This window comes from Cryptotermes secundus, unplaced genomic scaffold (assembly GCF_002891405.2).
Source record: "Cryptotermes secundus unplaced genomic scaffold, Csec_1.0 scaffold1775, whole genome shotgun sequence".
NCBI lineage: Eukaryota > Metazoa > Arthropoda > Insecta > Blattodea > Kalotermitidae > Cryptotermes > Cryptotermes secundus.
In genome coordinates this window covers 256302-277096 of record NW_019743175.1, presented here as the reverse complement: position 1 = coordinate 277096, position 20795 = coordinate 256302, and the positions used below count along the sequence as shown (strand labels likewise).

Below are 20795 nucleotides of genomic sequence, written 5' to 3'. Positions count from 1 at the left end.
ACATACCTACACCGCTAAGCCTGCAAGCTGTGGAGGTCCTAGCCTCAGCTTCCACTGAAAGCAGGAAGACCAAGGAGAAACTCAACAACAAACACAGGGGCCATGCTCACACACACGGTCATACTTGCACAAATTAGACTCTGCAGGCGGCTCTGACCATTGCCAAATGAACTCTAGGCCACCACACTACTGCTGCATACATAAACACAGGTCTTACCAAGTGTCCTGCGGCATGGTCAAAAAGAAAAGTGAGCCTTACTGATTCTTTGTTTCACTTACTCTTTCAAAATTAGCATCCAGGATAACCGGTAGACACTTCACCGAGCCGATATTACGCAGCGCTCTGATGGTACACTGGGTTCCAGGAGCACATGTACTTCATTGTACTTATTGCAGTGTAAGTTCCGTTTCATCGGAATTGAGAGATAGTTCTTCAGTCCTGCTTTATCCTTGTACTACATTCAGAGCCCTTGCATCCAGTTATCAACAAGGCCGAGTCACCTGCGTGGCCTTCTTAATTGAGCAGTACAAGGATTCCATTAACCGTCAAGCTCCACAGTCGAAAGGTTTATGACTCCTCTCTGCTGATACCACTGACCCACAAGTCATACAGCCTATTTGGGACAATATAATCTACAGACTACTAACTCGTACAACTACGTGTATTTAAACAGTACGAGACATTAGTATGACAGCTATTAGATGAAAGATTTGAGAAAACCGGAAACTCTTCAAATCATCTGCGCACTTTCCTTTTTGAGTCGAATAGGTTTTCCTCCACACTGGTTGGTGTACTACATGTACTTTGGCGAGGGTAGATAGCCACCTTCCCTTCAAGCTAAACCGGATGCGAAGCACCTTCCCTTAACTCATATGTCTCGTCAATTGCCACTTCTTCCAGATTCTCGTAATCTCATAAAATCGATAAATTTTGACTTTCAGGAATGTACTGAATCCTATCACATAGCAGCGCCTGAAGAATCCGTGTTACGTACTGACCTCGGTGCTCAGTGTGTCACGTGTGTTTCCTACCCTGAACATTACAATCTGTTAAATCAATGCAATGGAGTTTCCTACCTCGTTCATAAAAAACCAACCGTTGCTCAGCCACTCAATGTGTCACGTGTGTTTCCTACCCTGAACATTACAGTCTGTTGAATCAATGCAATGGAGTTTCCTACCTCGTTCATAAAAAACCAACCGTTGCTCAGCTACTCAATAAATCCCCAACATTTTGTGAAACAGAATGCCTGATAGTTTAAATATCAGGAGACTACACCAAGAAATGTAAAATAATTCATAAACAGATTTGATGAACAAATTACGGTAACGCATTACATTATTCGATTCGAAAACTATTATTCTTTCACCTCCTTTCCAAAATTTTGAAAACTAGCATATAGCCTACAAACCAATGTCTTTCCCAATTATTTTGTTTGGACTTGAAACATAGTTTCTTCTTTTGACGGAAGATGACAGTTTACAACTGTTTAAAACCAAAGACTCAGAAAAAATATTTGGAACTAAGAAAGGAAAGTGGAGGAGCAATATGGAATTTTACTTGTTTCGGAACTGCTGTTTACGTAGTTGCATGCTATTGACGTGCAGCGAAACTTACGCTGCGGTAGGCTCGAAATAGACGCAGGATGGACGAGAGGAAGAATATCCTGTGAGACAATAACTTGAAGAACGTCCTTACATGTAAGGTAGGTCCAAAGGAGATGAGTTGTGAGAATCGAAGGTGGACGAAACTGGCTCAAGACGATGTCCAGTGGTTGGCTTTGGGATTAGTATGGTCATTTTTCAGGTCTGTCTCTGCCATTCTGTTGCTTAGGATTAAACAAAGCAATAATTGAAATTAGCGGATATTTCAGGGACGAAATAGACACCACTTGAAAGGAAAATTAAATTGTTATGGAAAAAAAGAAGAAGAGAAATTTTTAAGACATTACACATAATAGTGGCAAACATACACATAGTGTAAGTTAAAAAATGGCAGAGATAGAATTAAACTGGTGGAAATGAGAACAGCAATTTATTTGCTGACACTCAACATATTTCATGATGGCAGAAAAAATACTTCATTCGGCTATTAAAATTATGCCACGTGGGATTAATAATAAAATACACAAGGCTTATGAGTTAAACTTACTGTCTGATACTGTTGAGGCTAATTTTCCACTTAAAAGTTTAAAAGTAATAGATCACCTTATGAATACTGATTAAATTCCTGTGGCATTGATCGGAACAAGAGAAAACAGCCTTATATTTTAGGATCCATAAATCTAGTCATTCCATCTGTTATAGAGAATAATTGACACAACAATGGACGGAATGAATTTTTATGTGTATTTAAAAAGAGGAAAGCTAAATAAGTGATCGCAGGCCTAAAACAATTACCGAAGATTGTCTAAAGTTTACCTAACTACAAGGAAACAAAATTATACACATACATAGCACTGCATAGTCTCCAAATTTAAAACGTTTTTAACTAATCTATGAAGAAACGTGTTTCTGCGCTCACTTCAACCGGAACTCGCTAATCTAGCAAAACTTATTGAAGAAACATTAAGCCCATATACAAGTATTATGTCCACTACAGTCTTCCTTAAGTCTTACGGTTTTCGAGGTTAATAAATTAACGTGATTTCTATGTTGTCCCCAGTATTCTGTATTCTGTATTGAGGGGATGGGTTTCCCCATGCCCTTAGACCAGTTACTGGTCCATTGTGCGTCCCCCTTTAATTTCTACTGTCTCCATACCCTACCGGTACTGGTGCTTACTATCAGCCCCTTTCTGCCAGCGAGGTTCCAACCTCTTACCGGCAGTGGTATCTAATAGTTAGTCCTTTCTGTCAGCGAGGTCGTCCCTCCTCTGGCAGGGGTTCCTGGTCCCTTTCTGCCAGCAAGGTTTCCACCCTCTACATGGCAGTGGTATCTAATACTTTTAGTCCCTTTCTGTCAGAGAGGTCCCCCATCCTCTGGCAGTGGTACCTGATACTTCCCCCATCTACCGGAGGAATTGGAAACTACTTGGGCGGGAAACGTGGCCTAATTTTGCTCAGAGGTCTCCTAGAGACATGAGGTTCTTTTACGTGCCGTAAATCTACGACACGGGACCCACGGCTTAAAGTCCCTCCCGGAGGACTTGTTCCCTGAATTTTTCCGCCCTTAAAAATTCCACGACCTCCGCCGGGTTTTTGAACCCGCGTACCACGAGTCATGAGGTGGGAACGTTACCTCTAGACTACGGAGGCCGCTTTGTCCCCAGTAACTCTAGAATCGATGGACTGATATTGATTAAACTTTGTACTAGAGGTTCTTGCTGCTCCGTCGTGATGTTTGTCGCTAAGACAGCATTAAAGCTCACATTCACGCGTTGACAACCTAGAGTCATTATCGGGGTACGCGGTAGCGTAGTTGGTTTAGACACTATGCTACAAGCCGGCACGTAGCGGGTTCGAGTCCCGATTAGGTCATTCAATTTTTCAATTGACTTAATCCTTCCAGCCGCACTATGGCTCTGGGGTCGGTATAGCCTCTAACAGAAATGAATGACAGGAATCTTACTGGGGTATATAGGGCTGCCGGCGGTAAAGGCTGACAACCTCACCGTCATCTGTGAGCCGATTGTCTAGAAAATGTGGGAACCTCGACGTCTTAAAATCCTACCGGCCTCCAAGGCCTGTTAGAGGGTTGGCTTTACCTTCTTCATCGGCAATATCAAAACAATATCACCGTAATTCTTACTCTGCGTCTAGGTCAACATTTCTTAACGCGTGTTAATATCTGAGCTGAAGTACGTAAATGGGGTTACATGGTCGAGACAATACATTCATTTTATGCAGCTTGTGAAAATAACGAAACAAAATATGGCACTACCCCTTCAATGCGTCTCGCCATCGCTGCGCTAACACGCTAAATTAAACGTCTAATGAAACATGTACAAAAGACTGACCAACGTTTTTCTACAACCTACAATATCATAACTTCTTAACATTACTTGTCATTGTTTCTGCGTCACACACTCAAGAAAAGAGTATACGCTGGTTTTCTATATAAACATATTTCTCTAGGCTGCTGGAGGGTACTACACACTTTTAGATATAGAAGAGGGAACTTTAAAACAGCCCTGCATCATATAAAGCAACCAATTAGACACACGCAGGTATAATTTTCTTTGAAAGCCGGGAATTACTTGGAAGGATACGTGTTACGTTCTTTCAACATCAATTACGAAAAATGTTTTTACTCTAGACAAATGGGAAATTTTTTAATTTACAACCACAGAACACCCCCAAATAAACTTTCGGTGCTCTTAACATTTTTCGCTAAGACCTGTCTTCATTTACTTGATATACTATAAAGCAATGGGGGCACGCGGTAGCGTAGTTGGTTGAGGCAATATGATACAACCTGGAAGCTGGCGGGATCGAATCCTGAGGAGGTCATTGGATTTTTTTCAATTGACCTAATCCTTCCATCCGCACTATGGCCCTAGGGTCGACTCAGCCTCGAACAAAAATGGGTACCAGGAATTATTTAAATAGTTTTCCTGGGGAGTAAAGGGCGGCCGGCGAGTAAGGCTGGCAACCTTACCGCCATTTTTGAGCCGATTGTCTAGATAATGTGGGACCCTCGACGTCTCACAACCCTATGGGTCTTCACGGCCTGTTACAGGGATAACTTTTCTTTTTTACTTTACTTTTACTATGTGTAGGTAGGGGCTTTGCGACGGGCTGATCCCCAGTCCAAGGAGTCCTACTGCCTATGCATAGGCTTAAGAAACTGCAGAAGCGGCCAAGGTCCAACAAAAGGACTTTAGAGCCATATAGAGATAACTGATGCATCAAAGCTTCTTGAAACAGACGATGAATTATTCTCGTCATTAAACCAAGGTTCCAAAAACGAAAAGGTATGGCATTGCACACCTTTTCCTGTTATTTACCATAGTGGCTCCATGAGGCGGGGTTGTAAAGAACTACGGGCGCAGCTGAATGAGTTAGTATGCAGATAAAGTGAAGTTGTCCCTGTGCTAAACTAGTTAAACATCGCACCATGAAGCGTATGGGAGGGTGGAGGTATAGATCCATATTTTCCTTGACCTCGGCACTAGCTGGAGGTGAGTGATCATATTCAAGTCCCGGCCGCTTTGTCCCCGGGGAAAGAACCCCCGATACCCACTGGATAAGAGGTTGGGTGTAATCCACAGCCGGTCGGAACGAAATGGGGAAGTGGAAATTCTTGAACCTACCGGGACTAGAACTCCGACCCCTCAGTCGTTCAGCCCGTAGCCAGACGCTATACTGACTACACTATCCCTGCTCTACAGTTAATATACAGTAATATACAAATGAACGGAGAAGTGGGCCTAGGCCCACTGGGGCTGTAGTGCCAAGAAAGAAGAAAGAAGAAAGAAGAAGAATGTACAAATGACTTGACCCGGCTTGCTGGAAGGGGTTGCTCTGGATATTATTTGTACGGTTATTCGCGTGAACTCCACGAGTGCCGGGCGGACAAGTACTGCAGCTGACCAAGCCACCTTACACCTGATTACGCAAATTGTTATCCATGCAAGCTCCACGAGTGCTGGCTAGCGAAAGACACCGTAGGTGACCGAAGCTTGGTAGGCGATACGCAAGGCGCATGTCAGGAATTGTTGCCTTGTCAGTCTGCCGGCTCAGCTGTTTGTGATGCGTGTTGCTGTGTGAGCTATTGATCGCCAGACAGCATGGACCCGCAAAGGTAAGTAGAGTCCGGTTCTAGTAGCTTTGGAGCATGTAAGTCGACGTTTTTCTTTCCGTGCAGTATGCAGATTATGACGTAAGGGTACCTGCTTAGCGATACCAAACAACGGTGCGAAGTGCTGCTGCAGTTCAGCTTAACGTGGGCTCTCCGGCGTGGACGAGAGTGTGTTCTGTACCTTTACGCGACCGCGTTGTAGGTCAGGCGTTTCATGTGAGAAGTTATCCGTCCCATAGCTCATTCTGTACATATTTTTTTTTTCTTTTTTGCCGTGCGCTTGGCCAATTAGGTAGGAAAATCTGTTTTCAGAACTTCCCAGGCTACGTACCCCTGGAGTGATACAGTACGTACCACATCACTTTTATGTTAAAATCTAAAAATGTACTTTGTATCACGACCATGGTTCCTTTTCTACATTAGGCACATGACAGTAAATATAGAAGAATGGAATAATAATCTATAATCTGTATATTATATGGGACTATTGAGGAACCGAAAATACAGTACCGAAATGTGAGAATGACCAGAGGGTCAGTCCTCTTTCGTGAAACATCCAACTGCCCCAACAATTAGAAATAAGACATTTAAAATTTGAATCCGGATTTATCCCCCTTAGTCTTGGGAGTACTTGATGCCTTGTATAACCCCGCGAACATGAAGGCACCTTACTAGGTTCGGTTCTCAGAAATGTTCTTAAGCCAGGAACCTTAGCAGAAGATTTCCTTAAGCCGGTGACTTCACCTGAAGCTTTCCTTAAGCCACTAACCATGACTGTAGCTTTCCTTAAACCAGTAACCTTAGATTAACTTTTCCTTAAGCCAGCAACCTTAGCAGAAATTTTTCTTAAGATTTCAGTAACTTTAATTTGGATCTCCTTTCCTGTGTTCCATTCAGGAGCTCTGTGTACATTTTCTGTTTTTACAGCCTCAGCTTCATGAAACCTCCTTTCTGAATCTGTCGTCAAAACGACAGAAAAATTATAGAAGTCTTGTGTTATAGAATTATCTCAATTATCCACTTAGATCATACTTCTCAGTTCGAAATGTTCTGATGAGCAATTTGTTTATTTACTAACATAGTATATTTAAATCAACTGATTAGCCTACCTGTTAAATATAAATGGAGTTTGGTTAGACGTTTAAAATGTTACCAGAAGAAAGACTGAATATATGTACATGGAGAGAAAGAATCAGTTTATAGCACTTCTGTTTTGATTCAGAATTCTGTTTTGCCGAAACGAAATATATTTGATTCATACGAAAGCGATTTTTCACCGAAGTTTTCGTTTATGTAGAGCGATGGTGATTCTGTTTATGCTCGTTATAAATCTAGTCCATCACAGTTTCCTACATTCAGTCGGAATTAGAACAGATATGCTAGGATAACAGAATTACATCAAGTGTCATGGTCATGACCGCAAGAATCTTTCAGCAAATGTGACCAACGAAGGGAACTGAGATAAGGTCTCAGCTTGCAGATTAAACGTTTATACAGCTGCATTTAGTTCTGTACGATATTTGCTGACTTTGTTCCTCTTTATGTGCGAAAATTCAATCGTTAAACGGCATGGAATTTAATCGAAACATTTTGAAGTCTTCGTCATTACTGCGACATTTATTTTTCACCTTAATTTCCCAAAAAGTGGCCGCTTCTATGGTCTAGTGGTCAGAGTTCCTGGCTACAGATCCAGAGGTCCCTGGTTCTATTCCCGGCGCTACCAGATTTTCTTGAGAGTAGTGGGTCTGGAACGGGGTTCACTGAGCCTCGTGAGCATAACTAAGGAGCTACTTGAATGGAAAAGTAGCGGCTCCGGTCTAGAAAACCGAAATTAATGGCCGTGGAGATTCGTTGCGCTGACCACGCGACACCCTCTATCCGCAAAATTTGGTACTAATTTCGCCGACAAGCGGCGGTCGCTCTGTCGGTATAGTTCGCTTGCGGACTAAAGCCACAGAGTTTTTTTCCAGAAAGTTGATATCGGTTCACTTCATTTGAAGTATTTCCTTTTGTCTCAGTAAAGGAGATTGAGGCCTAGCTTCCTAACTTTAAAATTCCCATATCTATTAGCTTCACGTGATATATAAGCCTACATAATTTTGTAGTAATATTGCTTCGACAATGTCAGACGCACTCGAAATGGGTGTGGTGAACTTTATGTTTCCCAACGATTGGATCTTACTTACTCATGGAGCTAAGCCCTTCTTGAGGAGCCGCCAATTCTGCAGCTACTAAAGAATTTCCCAGCATTTCATGGAACCCGAAAGTTCATTAATGTGTTCACAAGAGCCCTCCACTGGTCCCTGTCCTGAGCCAGATCAATTCAATCCATACCATCCTATCCTATCTCTCTAAGATTCATTTTAATATTGTCCATCCACATACTCCTTGGTCTTCCCAGTGGTCTCTTTCCTTCTGGCTTTCCCACCAATACCCTATATGCATTCCTCTTCCACCATTCATGCTACATGCCCTGCCCACCTCATCCTCCTTGACTTGATCATTCTAATTATACTTGAAGAAGAGTACAAGTTATGAAGCTACTCATTATGCAGTTTCCTCCAACCTCCTGTCACTTCATCTCTCTTGGGTCCAAATACTCTCTTCAGCACACTGTTATCAACCACCTTCAGTCTATGGGAATTAATAGCAGACTAGCATAAAAACCATATAAATTTCAAAAAGATATTATGAAAAGACATGTCTTCAAAAACACCTGAACTTAATAACTTGCAGATTTTATAAAGAGACAGCCACATTTTTGCTTGATAGAATAAAGGTGCTACCTTCCAAAGGAAATCTTTTCAGGAAAGGTTTCGTATAAAAACAAACGCGGCAAAAATGCCTAATATGGCCCTTTTTTTCTCAAATGACAAGAGAATATCTCAACAGTCATTCTGTAGTACACCGCTAAAACACTGAGACACGTTTGTTACAGTCGCAGCTTGACCAGTTATAACAACCGGCATCTGAATAACTGTACTCAGGTAGACACTGAGACGCTTTGTAGATTCGGTAGGCCTCCTTGGGCGGGTGATCACCTCGTCGCAAGGCCTCACCTGTACACAAACACAGAAAAACGTGCGCAAACACACACACACAAAAACTGAACATCCAATCCCTGAGTGGGATTTCGAACCCACGATCCCGACTTCCGAGCGAGCGAAGACAGTACATGCCTTAGACCGCTCGGCTACCGTCACCAGCTCCATTCTAACTACGTGTACCTCCAAGAATTCTCCACCTGCTCCGTGTATTCTTTACCGTAACACAGTTTTGCAAGTGATCAAGAAATTCCTGTTCTAAATCCTTGACAATATGTATTATACTTGGTATTATTGTTTCCTGGACTTTATTCATCGTCTGATAATATAACAAGCGAAACAGGTTCTCTAGGTTTTAGAATGTAAGAAGATAAATAAAGTCCATGAGTCCATGGTAATACTCATAGTAAGAGACGTTCCTGGTTATGTCCACCGTCACAGAAGACCTCCATTCGCTGTATCAGAAGTCACTCCAATGAAGTTCACATCTTCAGACCATCATGTTTCAATAGTAGTCCCGTATATGTCCGGTTTTCTTTATGTAGAAGTCGTCTAATCAAAACATTTCCCTCTGCATGTGCTAGAAGCCCCATTCATGTCGTGCAGCCACGCCAATGATACTGGTTAAGTACAATTGTAAAGCTCCCTATTAACTTTATTGTACGTAAACATCCCAGCCCTATCTTCCGCCCTCTTTCTTGTGTCCGAGTAATCTCATTCTGACTTTATTCTCAGACATTTCGAATTTTTGTTCTTCCCCAAGCGACAGACTAAGTTTTCCAAAAGTATCAGCATATTACAAATGACTGGCTATAGCATGAATGACCCCGGTACAGTTCTTAGCAGGGGAAGGAATTATTCTCTTTCCTAGTATGCAGCCTTCCACTGAATGGGTCCCGGTTTCCTTCACAGACTTGAAGTGGCCGGAGCGTGAAGCTGATCATTCAGCTCTATCTAATGCTTAGATCATTAATGCGTGATGCGATCCTTCCAGGCCACCTCACGCCTTAATGGTGCGGTGTCTAGACAGTTTATCTGTAATTCAAGTGTCTGGAGAGTCATAGTAACTTTAGTTACTATAGTAACTAACTATAGTACTATAGTAACTATAGTAACTATAGTAACAGTCATAGTCAAATACTTGAATTTGTTCAGTTCTAGAGCTCCGAAATCAAACTGGTAGCTCATTATTGGATTATATTACGACACTAAAGTTATATGTCGTTCAGTGGGATATGATAAGATGAACTCAAAGGATGGATAGGGAGTGATATCAGAGAAATAGGCTGTGGCCTATTTTAAAGTACCAGTCAACACTACTTCGCCAATGAAGAAATAAGAAAATGAAGCTCGTGATACTAATTATATTCAGTCAACCTGGAATTTTTCTAGGGGACTGAGGAACAAGTTTGGGTCTAAGGAAAGGTAAAGTCGAGTTGTCTGCCTGCCTAAAAACAGCCCTTATTCTCTGAACATGCAGCATCACAAAAATAATATACCTTCTTTAAATGTGATAGAACATCATAAACCAGGTGACGCGTGATGCAGCTTAAGAAAGAGTGGACTGTAGTTGCTGTATCCTCAAGAACGTTATGACGACACAGAAACTTGCACTCGCTTCTTTCGTGCTATTTTCTTGTCCTGATGTGCAATAATAAAATATAAAAAAGAGTGACCTTATCAGTTTTCCAGTGAGTACTTACATGGTATCTTGAGATAGAAATGAAAAAGGCTCTAAGAAATCAAATAAACTAACAACTACAGTGACTTGTAGAATAATTTCTTTCATCTTCATACATGAAGCTTGTGATGTAATGATGCTTGTTGCTTCATCTGCTGCTTTGCAGATTCCTCTTACTGAATTCTGCTACAGTATTCGCCATCGTTACAGTTTCTTATGGCCATCATAAGCCCATTGCTTGTAAACTATATCTTCTACGTCAGAGTCATTAGCCTGAACTGAAGCTTGCAATTGACGCTGCCCTCGGTAGTTCGAATTTCTGCAGAGTATACAATTCTTAAACAATGTAGAGCATACCACATTTTCAAGAAGAAATCTGCAGTCCTATTCGGTAGTGCAGCAGCTAGCAACTTCAAATTCTGATACATTTCGAGAACACACGAGCGCGCACACTGAATGCTTATCCAAAGATTCCGTTGTTGCACACCGTGGTTGCCATTAAGAACAAACTTTTTAAAGCGCAAATTTTAAAGATACGTGTTATGGTTCAATTCCTTCTCTAATGCATAAACTTTATTTATCATATAATTTGAAACTCTTAACTCATGTGTCGTCCCCCAAATGCTCCAGCATTTTAGTACTAGTGTTAACAGTTTTAGAACTTCCTGTTTAGAAAATGTTGCAAATGTTTTATTTACTTCATCCGTTAAAGCAGACAGATCATGATATTCTTCACAAGTTTATTTGTTCGCATTAATCATCTCCGGCAAAAGTCGAGACTCCAATGGCCTCTCAGGGAGAGATAACGTCACTGCAGTCTGCTGGGCGATTCTCTATCTGTTATTAACAGCAATTATTTCTGCAATGATGGGGATGGATCCTTTAGGCTTTTATTCATAAGATAATTTCATGCCGTCTGGCGTGTCTGTTAAAAATACATATTCAGACAACTGAAAAAAAAAGATAAATTTCTAACAGTTTAACTTCAGAATTTGTCTTCCGATGTTTTGTAGCCATGAATAAAATGAATTGCCAATCCCTGATTTCAATAATGTAAGTCAATGGAGGTGAGGACTTCTGTGACGATTGATCTCAAATTCACATACGGCAGGGATGTCGAAGCATTGCCTTCAGTGAATATTCTCCAATCTGTTGCATTATATATCCACCGCGACGCTGAAATTTATGGTTACCCAGAAAAATAAATCTATGAGGAGAATAACATTTTATTTTCTTTCAAATTGAATGAGCACATTTTATGTCGCTCTCAAAACCAGATACAAGCCAACAGATCTGCAGTAATGGGTGTCCTATTTTTGATCGCATTCGTTGAGAATCCTAAAGCGCATATTGTCAGCTACCGCTGGAATCTTTTGTCTCCCAGTTGGGAAGTGAGTATATGACTGAACTTTTCTTTGTTTGTGTTGTCCTGTGTGAGCAGAGGCCTTGTGATGGACCGATAACCCGTTCAAGGAACCATACCAAATGTCTATGAAAAAGCTTCCGAAACCGGAGAAACTACTGTAGTATCCCTGGCCCTCATTGGCCTGTCGCGCCATACAAGAAGCTCACTAGAGTAACGGAGAAAACTGACATGACTTTTATTAGTAAATTACTTCTTATGGAAAAGTGGCAGCAAGCACCCATATCTGATAACAGGATAGACAAGGGCCTTACGCGAACACAGATGACAATATCTGGCCGTAAATTGAACTAACTCAGTCGAGGTGACGACGAACTGCCTTGAAACATAATCAAGACCTAATGCACGTTAAAATTAACCGAAGTTTATTTGTAGGTGGGTCACGTGTCGATTACATATTTCAGGAATTTATACCAAGCAATGTTAATATCAAATGGCAACAAAGAAATGTGTTTTGCAGAGCCACTGAATAACGTCAATGGGAATTTTTATGCTGTGTTCATTTCTGTATTTAAAGTCAGCGAAGTACTGGACGCTAGATTCTTGGTGCCAGCGCAGATATGTATAAGACAGAGCTGAAGGCGGTTAAATATTGAGGAAGGATATAAAATTCCCGTAAAACAAGAACTGTCTGTATCGACTGAAGGAGAAGAGTAACCATGGACGCCGAATGGTGAAGAAGTCACCACTTAAATGCCTTTTATGTCAAGTTGTCCATACGTGTGCACCTTACCACGAAAGTGCATGGAAGAAGTTCGGTTTCAACTCCATGCATGCTTAATGAGACAGTAGACGAAAGTGAGCTGTTAGATTTGGGTTTCGGCCGTTTTCAAAAAGTACTCAAGTTCCCTGAAGACTTAAGTGGCTTCCATAGCTCGTCTAAAGATAGTGGCAGCGACATTTTGCCCTTACCTAGACTCTTTTTTTCGCCGTCGTTGCCTGGCAATGTGTCTACATGACACGGAGACAAGCCACTGAACTGATGTGGTTTCCACCGTATAGCGACAAATGGTAGGATGATTGATGTGACGTGGAAAGGATTTGGAAAGAAGCGGTCATGGCCTAATCGATGCGCTACCCTGGAATTTGCCTGGAGAGACTGGGGAAAACCACTAAGACAGCCTGTGGCCCGGTCCTGATTCGAATTGAACACATCCGGAATACAATTTTAGAGCGTTTCTACTGTTCCGGCCCAGTGGGAACGATCCGTTATGAAGCTCCCTTCAGTTACACCACGACCACTCCTACAGTTGAGCTCTGAATTCATGGCCGTATCCCAGCTATTTTAGAAATTGATTTAGGAACTATTTATTTTTTATGGTTTATTTAACGATGCTTTATAACGTTGACTGATAGGCCGATAAGAGAATAATGAATTGGAGAGGGGGTGGAAGCAAGTGATAACGGTCGTTTTAAATCTGCTCGGAGGGACGGAGAAAAACCAGGAGAGCGGGTATCCCAACCAAAATTCAAACCGATTACCTCCCGGATACATGTCAGTATCTTTGCCGCTTGAGCCAGTGAGTTCCGCCATGGGGCTCACTCTGGTAAAGCAATCTGGTTAGTTTATACATCTGCTACAGGTGACATTATCAACTAAAGTGCATCTCCTACGCGAACCAGCGTACGTTATGCCTTGTGGAGGCAACGTTACAGAAGAAGAACCCTTTGTGTCTGGATTTCCCATCCGCGTGTGCATAACGGAAGCTTAGGAATCTAGCACGTTTGCAACGAGGACGTAACGCCCTACGCACTCTCGTGCCCATAGTAGGTAAAGGTAAAGCTGTGCCTGTGCTTAACTGATTAAGCACTACGCCATGAAGACGTATGGAGGAGCGGATGTATATCCCCACTTTCCTTGACTTCGGCACTAGCTTCACGCCCCGGCCGCTTTACCCCCGGGGAAAGAGCCCCGGATACCCATTGGATAAGTGGTTGGGTGAACCCTAGAACCGGTCTGGACGACGTGGAGAAGAGAAAATTCTTAACCCTACAGGGACTCGAACTCCGACCCCTCAGTCGTCCAGCCGGTAGCCAGTCGCTATACCGACTACGCTATCCCAGCTCCCACGTTCCTGTAGTAGATCGATTATAATTTGCATGCGCACAGGCGTGCTTGAAAGTCCTGTTAGCAGTCCTGCCGTTTTCTGACTGCCTCGTAATGAATCGCAGGATTAAACGCGAGGAGCATGACATCCTACTTCAAACGTCGTCTTCTCGTATCTTAGGTAATCCTGCTGGACCATTCTGGCTGTCATGGTGACTTCCATATGGACGGTTGTATTTTACTTTGGGGGAGACTGGAGGGAGGGTATACAGCAAATACCAAGCTTACTCTCACATTTGTCGTTTGATTCCTTTGCTGGCAGACAGGGCGCATTTTGAATCTTAGTGAGGATGATGTGCATACAGTTCCAGGTCTCTGCCGTCTGATGACTACTAGCTGCGTCTGTCTCACTCCATCCTCGTTCCACGTCCTTGCGGACTGTCCGCTGCTTGTCTTCCAGTGATTCACGACCGACCTTGAACCCCTGAAGCAACTTAGAAATTTGGACCGAGCCATCATTTTGTTCTCCCTTTGCCCTTCCAGACATCTGCATTGCTGGCAAAATTTGATGATAGCTCGAGGCGCAGGACTTTCCAGTTTCCCACTGCGAAACCTCCCTTGCACTACAGTTTCCTCTGGAACGTGTCACGCCGGCTAGTCAACAACTGAATATTTCCACCGTAAGATTTCGACTGTTGCTGGCTTAGATGTTGGATGAGTGCATATTGGGAGACGCATGAGCAGGCTCAGTGTAGCTGCCAGGTTGTCTTCTTGTTGGCTTCCGTCCCTGAAACTACTGACAACCCATCAACCTGCACGTGTATTACCATAGTTCTGCATTCACGTTTCTCAAGGTTGTCTTATTGACACATTTATGTTAATCAAATACTAAGAATTTTGCAAGTCTCTTCTTAAGTACTCCAAGCATATTAAAGTAGTTAAATTTAATATTCTAACTGAATACTTTTCGTCGCTCTTTAAATGTAAGCATGAACCATGATGATGACTAATTCAGTCGAAACGCATCACTGTATATCTTATTACAACTGACATTTGTAAAAGTACCTAGTTTCTAGAATCTACAGATTGCTTGTTGACTCTTTTATCCTAAATATATTTTGACCAATTATAAGTGCTTGAAAATAAATCTGATGAAATTATTTTAACCTTGGATTGATGTTTGGGATGTATAATGTACATCTTGATTTATAAGGGCCACTCAATACTGATGGTGTGGCGAAGTGAAGACGGTTATGATGTGGTCTAGGCCTACATGTAATTTGGATGGGGGGATACGAAACGCACAGAGCGTTGGAGCCAAGAGATCATGAAAAATGACCAGGGAACCGAACAGAGAGGCTTGAATATAACATTAAGATAACACGAAACAAATAGATTTTAAGGATGGGCAGTGGTTGGAACTGGCTCCCGGTAGCCTATAATTGCGGACTTTGTTATTATTGGCTCTACTAGAGAATTAGCAACCAGCTTTCCGCCATTATGTCCATTTCACAATAAACCTTTCACTTCATCCGACGCCAGGTCTGAAATTGATAAAATATTGATTCAATAACCTACGTATTGGATGCACGTCAGTATATGAAGGCGTTGCGTAGCAACTCCGCCGCTTCGTCTCCCTTCTGTTTAATTGTCTCGGAAACTATACGATTCACAGAACTGTACTGCCTTTCATTTTTGCCTTCAGCTCTTGTCCAACGTACTCCTTCAGCAGGAGTTCCATCATCTGCTGTGACTCCATTTTTTGTGGCAGTATAATACTCGATGCATAATAATTCCTTCTAATTTGTGACGTGTTTAAATTCGTAGACACTTCTGCCACCAGACTGTTACGTGTTGGGTAGTCCACGCGGGAATATTTAGCAAATCTCCCCCAAAGTGCGGACAGGAACGCATGAAGGTCTTCATGTAAAGTGTCCCTTGCTGTTGTTGGATTTTAACCAACTGAAATTTGCTAACACGTAACATAGCATACTTACAGTTGAAATCAATGAAGTATTTCGATTCTCGCAGAAATCTATCATACAACCATGTACGCAAGAGCTCAACATGATACTCACCGAACGAAGTTGTACTGTATTGTTTGATCATAAATGTAAATGTTCTAAACACAGCATCAGCAGCACAATATTTCTACGGCTGGAAGTTTGAACAACAAGAAGGTAGAATTTATGGGCTCAATTAGGATTACCAATTTACAATTATAGTCAGAAAACTTATTTTTTACGCTATATAATTCAAAACAGAAGGTGGAAAGCTAGCCTACAACCATACCACTTCAGAATCCTAACCCGTCTATCTTATTGCGTGGGATGGGTGTGAGACTGAGTCCGCTTGGTACGCAGGCCACTAGTAGGCCTATTGTACCAGGCCCGGATGATAGATGAGTATGGAGCAGTTGGTGGAATTAGAATTAGCACGGAAACCTCGGTTACTTGTTGAAAACCTAACCCCGCGACACTTAATCCACCGCAAAGCGCACATGATCTAACCTGGGATTGAACCGACGACTTACTGCTTGAGTTATAGTAAGGCCTTTCATAACTTGTCACTGAATTCAAAATATACTTGCGGTTGCTAGACGTAACGCTAGAATTCTAGTCTTGCCTCTGTTTATTCATTCTTAGTTTCTTGGGATGGGGTGAGACTGAGTCCACTTGCTTCGTCGGCCACTAACTGGTCTATTGTACCAGCCCCGGATGGTAGATGTTGAGTGTGGAGCAGTTGGTGGAATGAAAATTGGCAGGGGAAATCGAAGTTCTTGGAGAAAAACCTGCCACTTTGTCCACCACAAATCCCACATGTCCTGACCTGGTGTTTAACCCGGGACGCCGCAGTTGGAAGCCGACGACTAACAGCCTGGGCTATGGTAAGTCAGTGTGTGTTCAGCACAGAGGAAATACGTAACGTACATACTAGCAGCTGTAGTGTTATTACGAAGCGATGCGATCTTGAAGCGACTGGACACATGTCTGAACCTCAGTCGTCTATTCCATTTTCTCAAAGTCGTAATTACTTACAATTAGATCTACTCTCACTTAGCGTGTGTTAATATAAACGTTAAATCCGTCCATGTTAATCGTGTTAAGCGCGACTCACAGCATCGTCACAGCGTAGCAGAATCTGCAACTCATTTGCATATTCTGTTGGAATCGCAGGTTGAAGGTTACTGGCCGCATATTCGCGAATGCTTCCATCTTGCGACATCCTCTGAAGGTCCTTCGTGCCTTTGATCACACAATTAAGAATAATAGGACTTCCGGCTCTGAGTGTTCTTTGCATGAAGTGCATAAAAGTGTTCTCAATCTCTGTTAAGGACATGGTTTGCGCCAAAATATGCATTCTATTTAGCCTTATGAAGCTACTTTCCTTTCTTAAAACACTGCGAAGAATCACAGGCGCACCATGGTACGTAACAAACGGAACTATCCACAACGATCTCAACATACCCCTCATCACGGAAGAGATCAGAAAACATGCCACCAGACACCGTACTCGGATAACAGGACACGAGAACCCGCTAATCGTTGAATTAACGAAACCGCACCCAGCAGCAAGACGACTGAGGACAACCTGGCCAGAAGACTTATGTAACTAAAAGGTAGAGTACTGCCACTGGGCAGCTGCCGCCTTCACGACATAAGCACCCATCACATTTACTTATTACTTACAGTGGTCAAGTAGATTGTAAATTGACGTAAATAATTTAAAAAAAAAGGAAGATAAATAAAAACAAACAAATTCCGTGGCTTGAGTCCGCATGCGAACTATACCGAACGAGTGATCGCCGCTTGTCGGCGAAGTTAGTGCCAACTTTAGCGGATAGAGGACGTCGAGTGGTGAACGCAACGGATCCCTACGGCCGTTAATCTCGGTTTTGTAGACCGGAGACGCTATTTCATTGAATTAGCTCCTCAGTTATCCTCACGAGGCTGAGTGAACCCCGTTGCAGACCTACTGCTTCTCAGAAAACCTGGTAGCGCCGGGAATTGAACCCGGAACCTCTGGATCTGTAGCCAGGAACTCTGACCATTAGACCACAAAGGGAGATAAATAGGTTTTAATAATCCTTATGCTGTTTGTGTGTGTGTTTTTCCTTTTTAAGCTTTTGAATCAGTTGACTAATTTCGTGAATTTTTTATGAATGTTATCCTAATGGAGGCCACCTCGACCTTGTAATTCTATCTATCTATATATTCATCCATCCATCCATTTATGGCTGTAAAGGCCTTGTGGAACTTGGTCGCTTTTTCAGGTTCTTCATCCTTTACACAGTCGGAATGATTCCTTTGACGGGGGATCAGCCCTTCGCAAGGCTCCTATCTACACACAGTATTTACTGATATCTCCTGTGCAACCTAAGTTCATATCTGGGTGGGGGCCTTGTCGTGACCTAATAAGCTGCACAAATTTATAAAGCACATAAATTATACTGTATTTTAATTTACAGGCCAACTTTATACTTTATTTATATATTAAAATTATCATTGATTTCTCCGAAGAATTTTCGTTATACACGTGTCCCTCTTCCATTTCCATCCTATAAAAATTGTTCCTATGTCTCTGAAGAAATATGTAATTTTACAACTAATAATTTTTCAAACATTATTTTTGCTTGATAATTCACTGTTTTCTGTCATTTAAATGAACTCTCCAACCTGTAAGTTCCCTACAGCATAGCCCACATCCAGCTTTCAGCATGTTCCAGACCTTTCGCACAGAGGGAGAAGAAAATTCTACTTGCCCCTCTGCGTCCTTTTCGTTTCTTAACCCCCGAGTCTCCAGATATTTACTGACCTTAGTGCTGGGGACGAAATTTGCCCAATCGATTACTTTTCTAGGAAACGGGTATTCAGGATTAAACAAGTTAAAAGACACGAGAGGCCTATGCATCGCGCATATCAAGTACTGTCATGGTTTGAATATGTGGCACTGGGAGACGGAGCAGGTTACGAATACGTCTCCGGACATCCAAAGTAACACAAGTCACGATGCATATAAAACAAGCACAGCAGAAACTATCCACGGGAGTTAAGACAAAAAGACGTATATAATGACATGCACAGTCCATAAAACCAGCTAAAAACCGAAGCTGAAACAAATGAACAAATTTAGAAGTAAGAAAACTATATATATACTATATTATGATATTACATTAATCGTTTTTTTAGAAAGCCTATCAATCTTTAGAAGATCTACTATGACGAGAGAAATAAATAAACTCAACTTCGTAATTTGCTCTAATTACTTTTTTGATACAATCCATCGAACTTTTGATAAGAAAACAATGGAATATAAGTAAACCAATCAAGCTTGGGGGTTGAAATTAATGTATGTAAGATTTCNTAACGTAAATAACACACCTGAGGATGGCACACTGATGCCGAAACATGTAGTGAAGTGACATGTGAGATTGAGTGCACTAGAAGACGGCCAATACATACACATCATGGACGAGAATCAATGCAACAGGACGCTAAAATACAACATTATCAATATCTAAGATTTGAGGCTTTCACGGCGGTGACTATGAAGAAAGCAGTCTGCTTTTACCGGTTCTCACGGTCTCTTTGCTTGCAGATTCTTATATATTTTTTCTTCTACCCTGAAGATGGAGGCGATACGTTCCTCCGAAACGTCGGTTAACACCACATATACATGGTGCCAAATCCCAGAAGACTGCTTTCTTCATTATCAGTATCGATAATTAATAAATAAAAATACGTTACATTTGAGGTTTTCACGGCGGTGACTATGAAGAATGCCGTCTTCTGGAACGTGAAGCCATGCAGATCTTGTGTAAACCGACGTTTCGGAGGAACGTATCTCCTCATCTACTACAGCCGTCTGTTCATGCTGGTTCTTCGCTTGTGTTTTTTTTTTTGCCCTGTAGATGGAGGCGGTACGTTTCTCTGAAACGTCTGTACACACACGATTTACACGGCGTCATATCCCAGAAAACGACATTCTTTAAACAAAAATACGTTCATAACACTCTTCCAGTTGGACCCAGAATTTGATCTTCCCGATATAGTCTTTAAGTGGATGGAAAAGTGACTTGCTAACTTCTCCTTTAGTGATGGGAGTCCAGATGGGAGAGGGATAGCAGGTTTGTTGACACAGTATGAGCTACCCGACACATGAGGATTGATTCCACGTATCTCCTTTGGGTGCTGTTATTTTCAATATGTAGACCCTCGGCTTCTCTACAACATATTTAGCGCACCTCTTGGTACGCATGTTTAGCTCATCTTTCCAGCAGTCCTTGCGTCAAGTTGAACCTATGCTCCTTAATGCGTACTTCAAAATTTGTATGGACAATGCAACGTCAGCTAAACGACGCCTACAGGAAATTCAAAGAATCAGCCCATATGTCTCTTCTAGCTCATCCGATCAGTGAGTCAAGCTTCGATATCTCCCACTTTGACTGCCATCAATGAAGAGGAAGTTAGCAAGTTGCCGAATCTGGATTCCACAGGATAAATTTCTGTCAGTGTTATGTAGAATTTTCTCACAAAGACAAAAACAACACCGTCCGGTGTGACTATCACCGTGATGAGTTCTCAAGTGATAAAACTTAAATAGCCACATTGGATGGTGTTGTTTTTGTCTTTGTAATTGTTAGTGTGACGGACCAGAATGAAACAAATAAAAAAAATAGAATTTTATATTTAATAATTGTCGGTATTGGTTTATTTGTTATGGTTGAACAGCCATTAAATAACTGAATACTCAGTAATACGGATGATGATTCAAATAACGTTTTCTGTATAATCACAGAACTCAAAAGAAATGCTAAAAATTATCCAAACCCAGCGAGGAAATCGAACTTATGATCCC

General features: G+C 41.9%; 1 protein-coding gene across 1 annotated transcript in view; it reads left to right on the top strand.

Annotated features, from left to right (window-relative positions):
* Positions 1 to 5651: 5651 nt before the first annotated feature.
* LOC111874040 (facilitated trehalose transporter Tret1) overlaps positions 5652 to 20795 on the top strand; it is a 75178-nt gene continuing 60034 nt past the window's right edge. Inside the window, exon 1 of the mRNA XM_023869174.2 lies at positions 5652 to 5745. Coding sequence (XP_023724942.1) covers positions 5732 to 5745 — 14 coding nt within the window. The 5' untranslated portion in view covers positions 5652 to 5731. The remainder of the gene's footprint in view (positions 5746 to 20795) is intronic.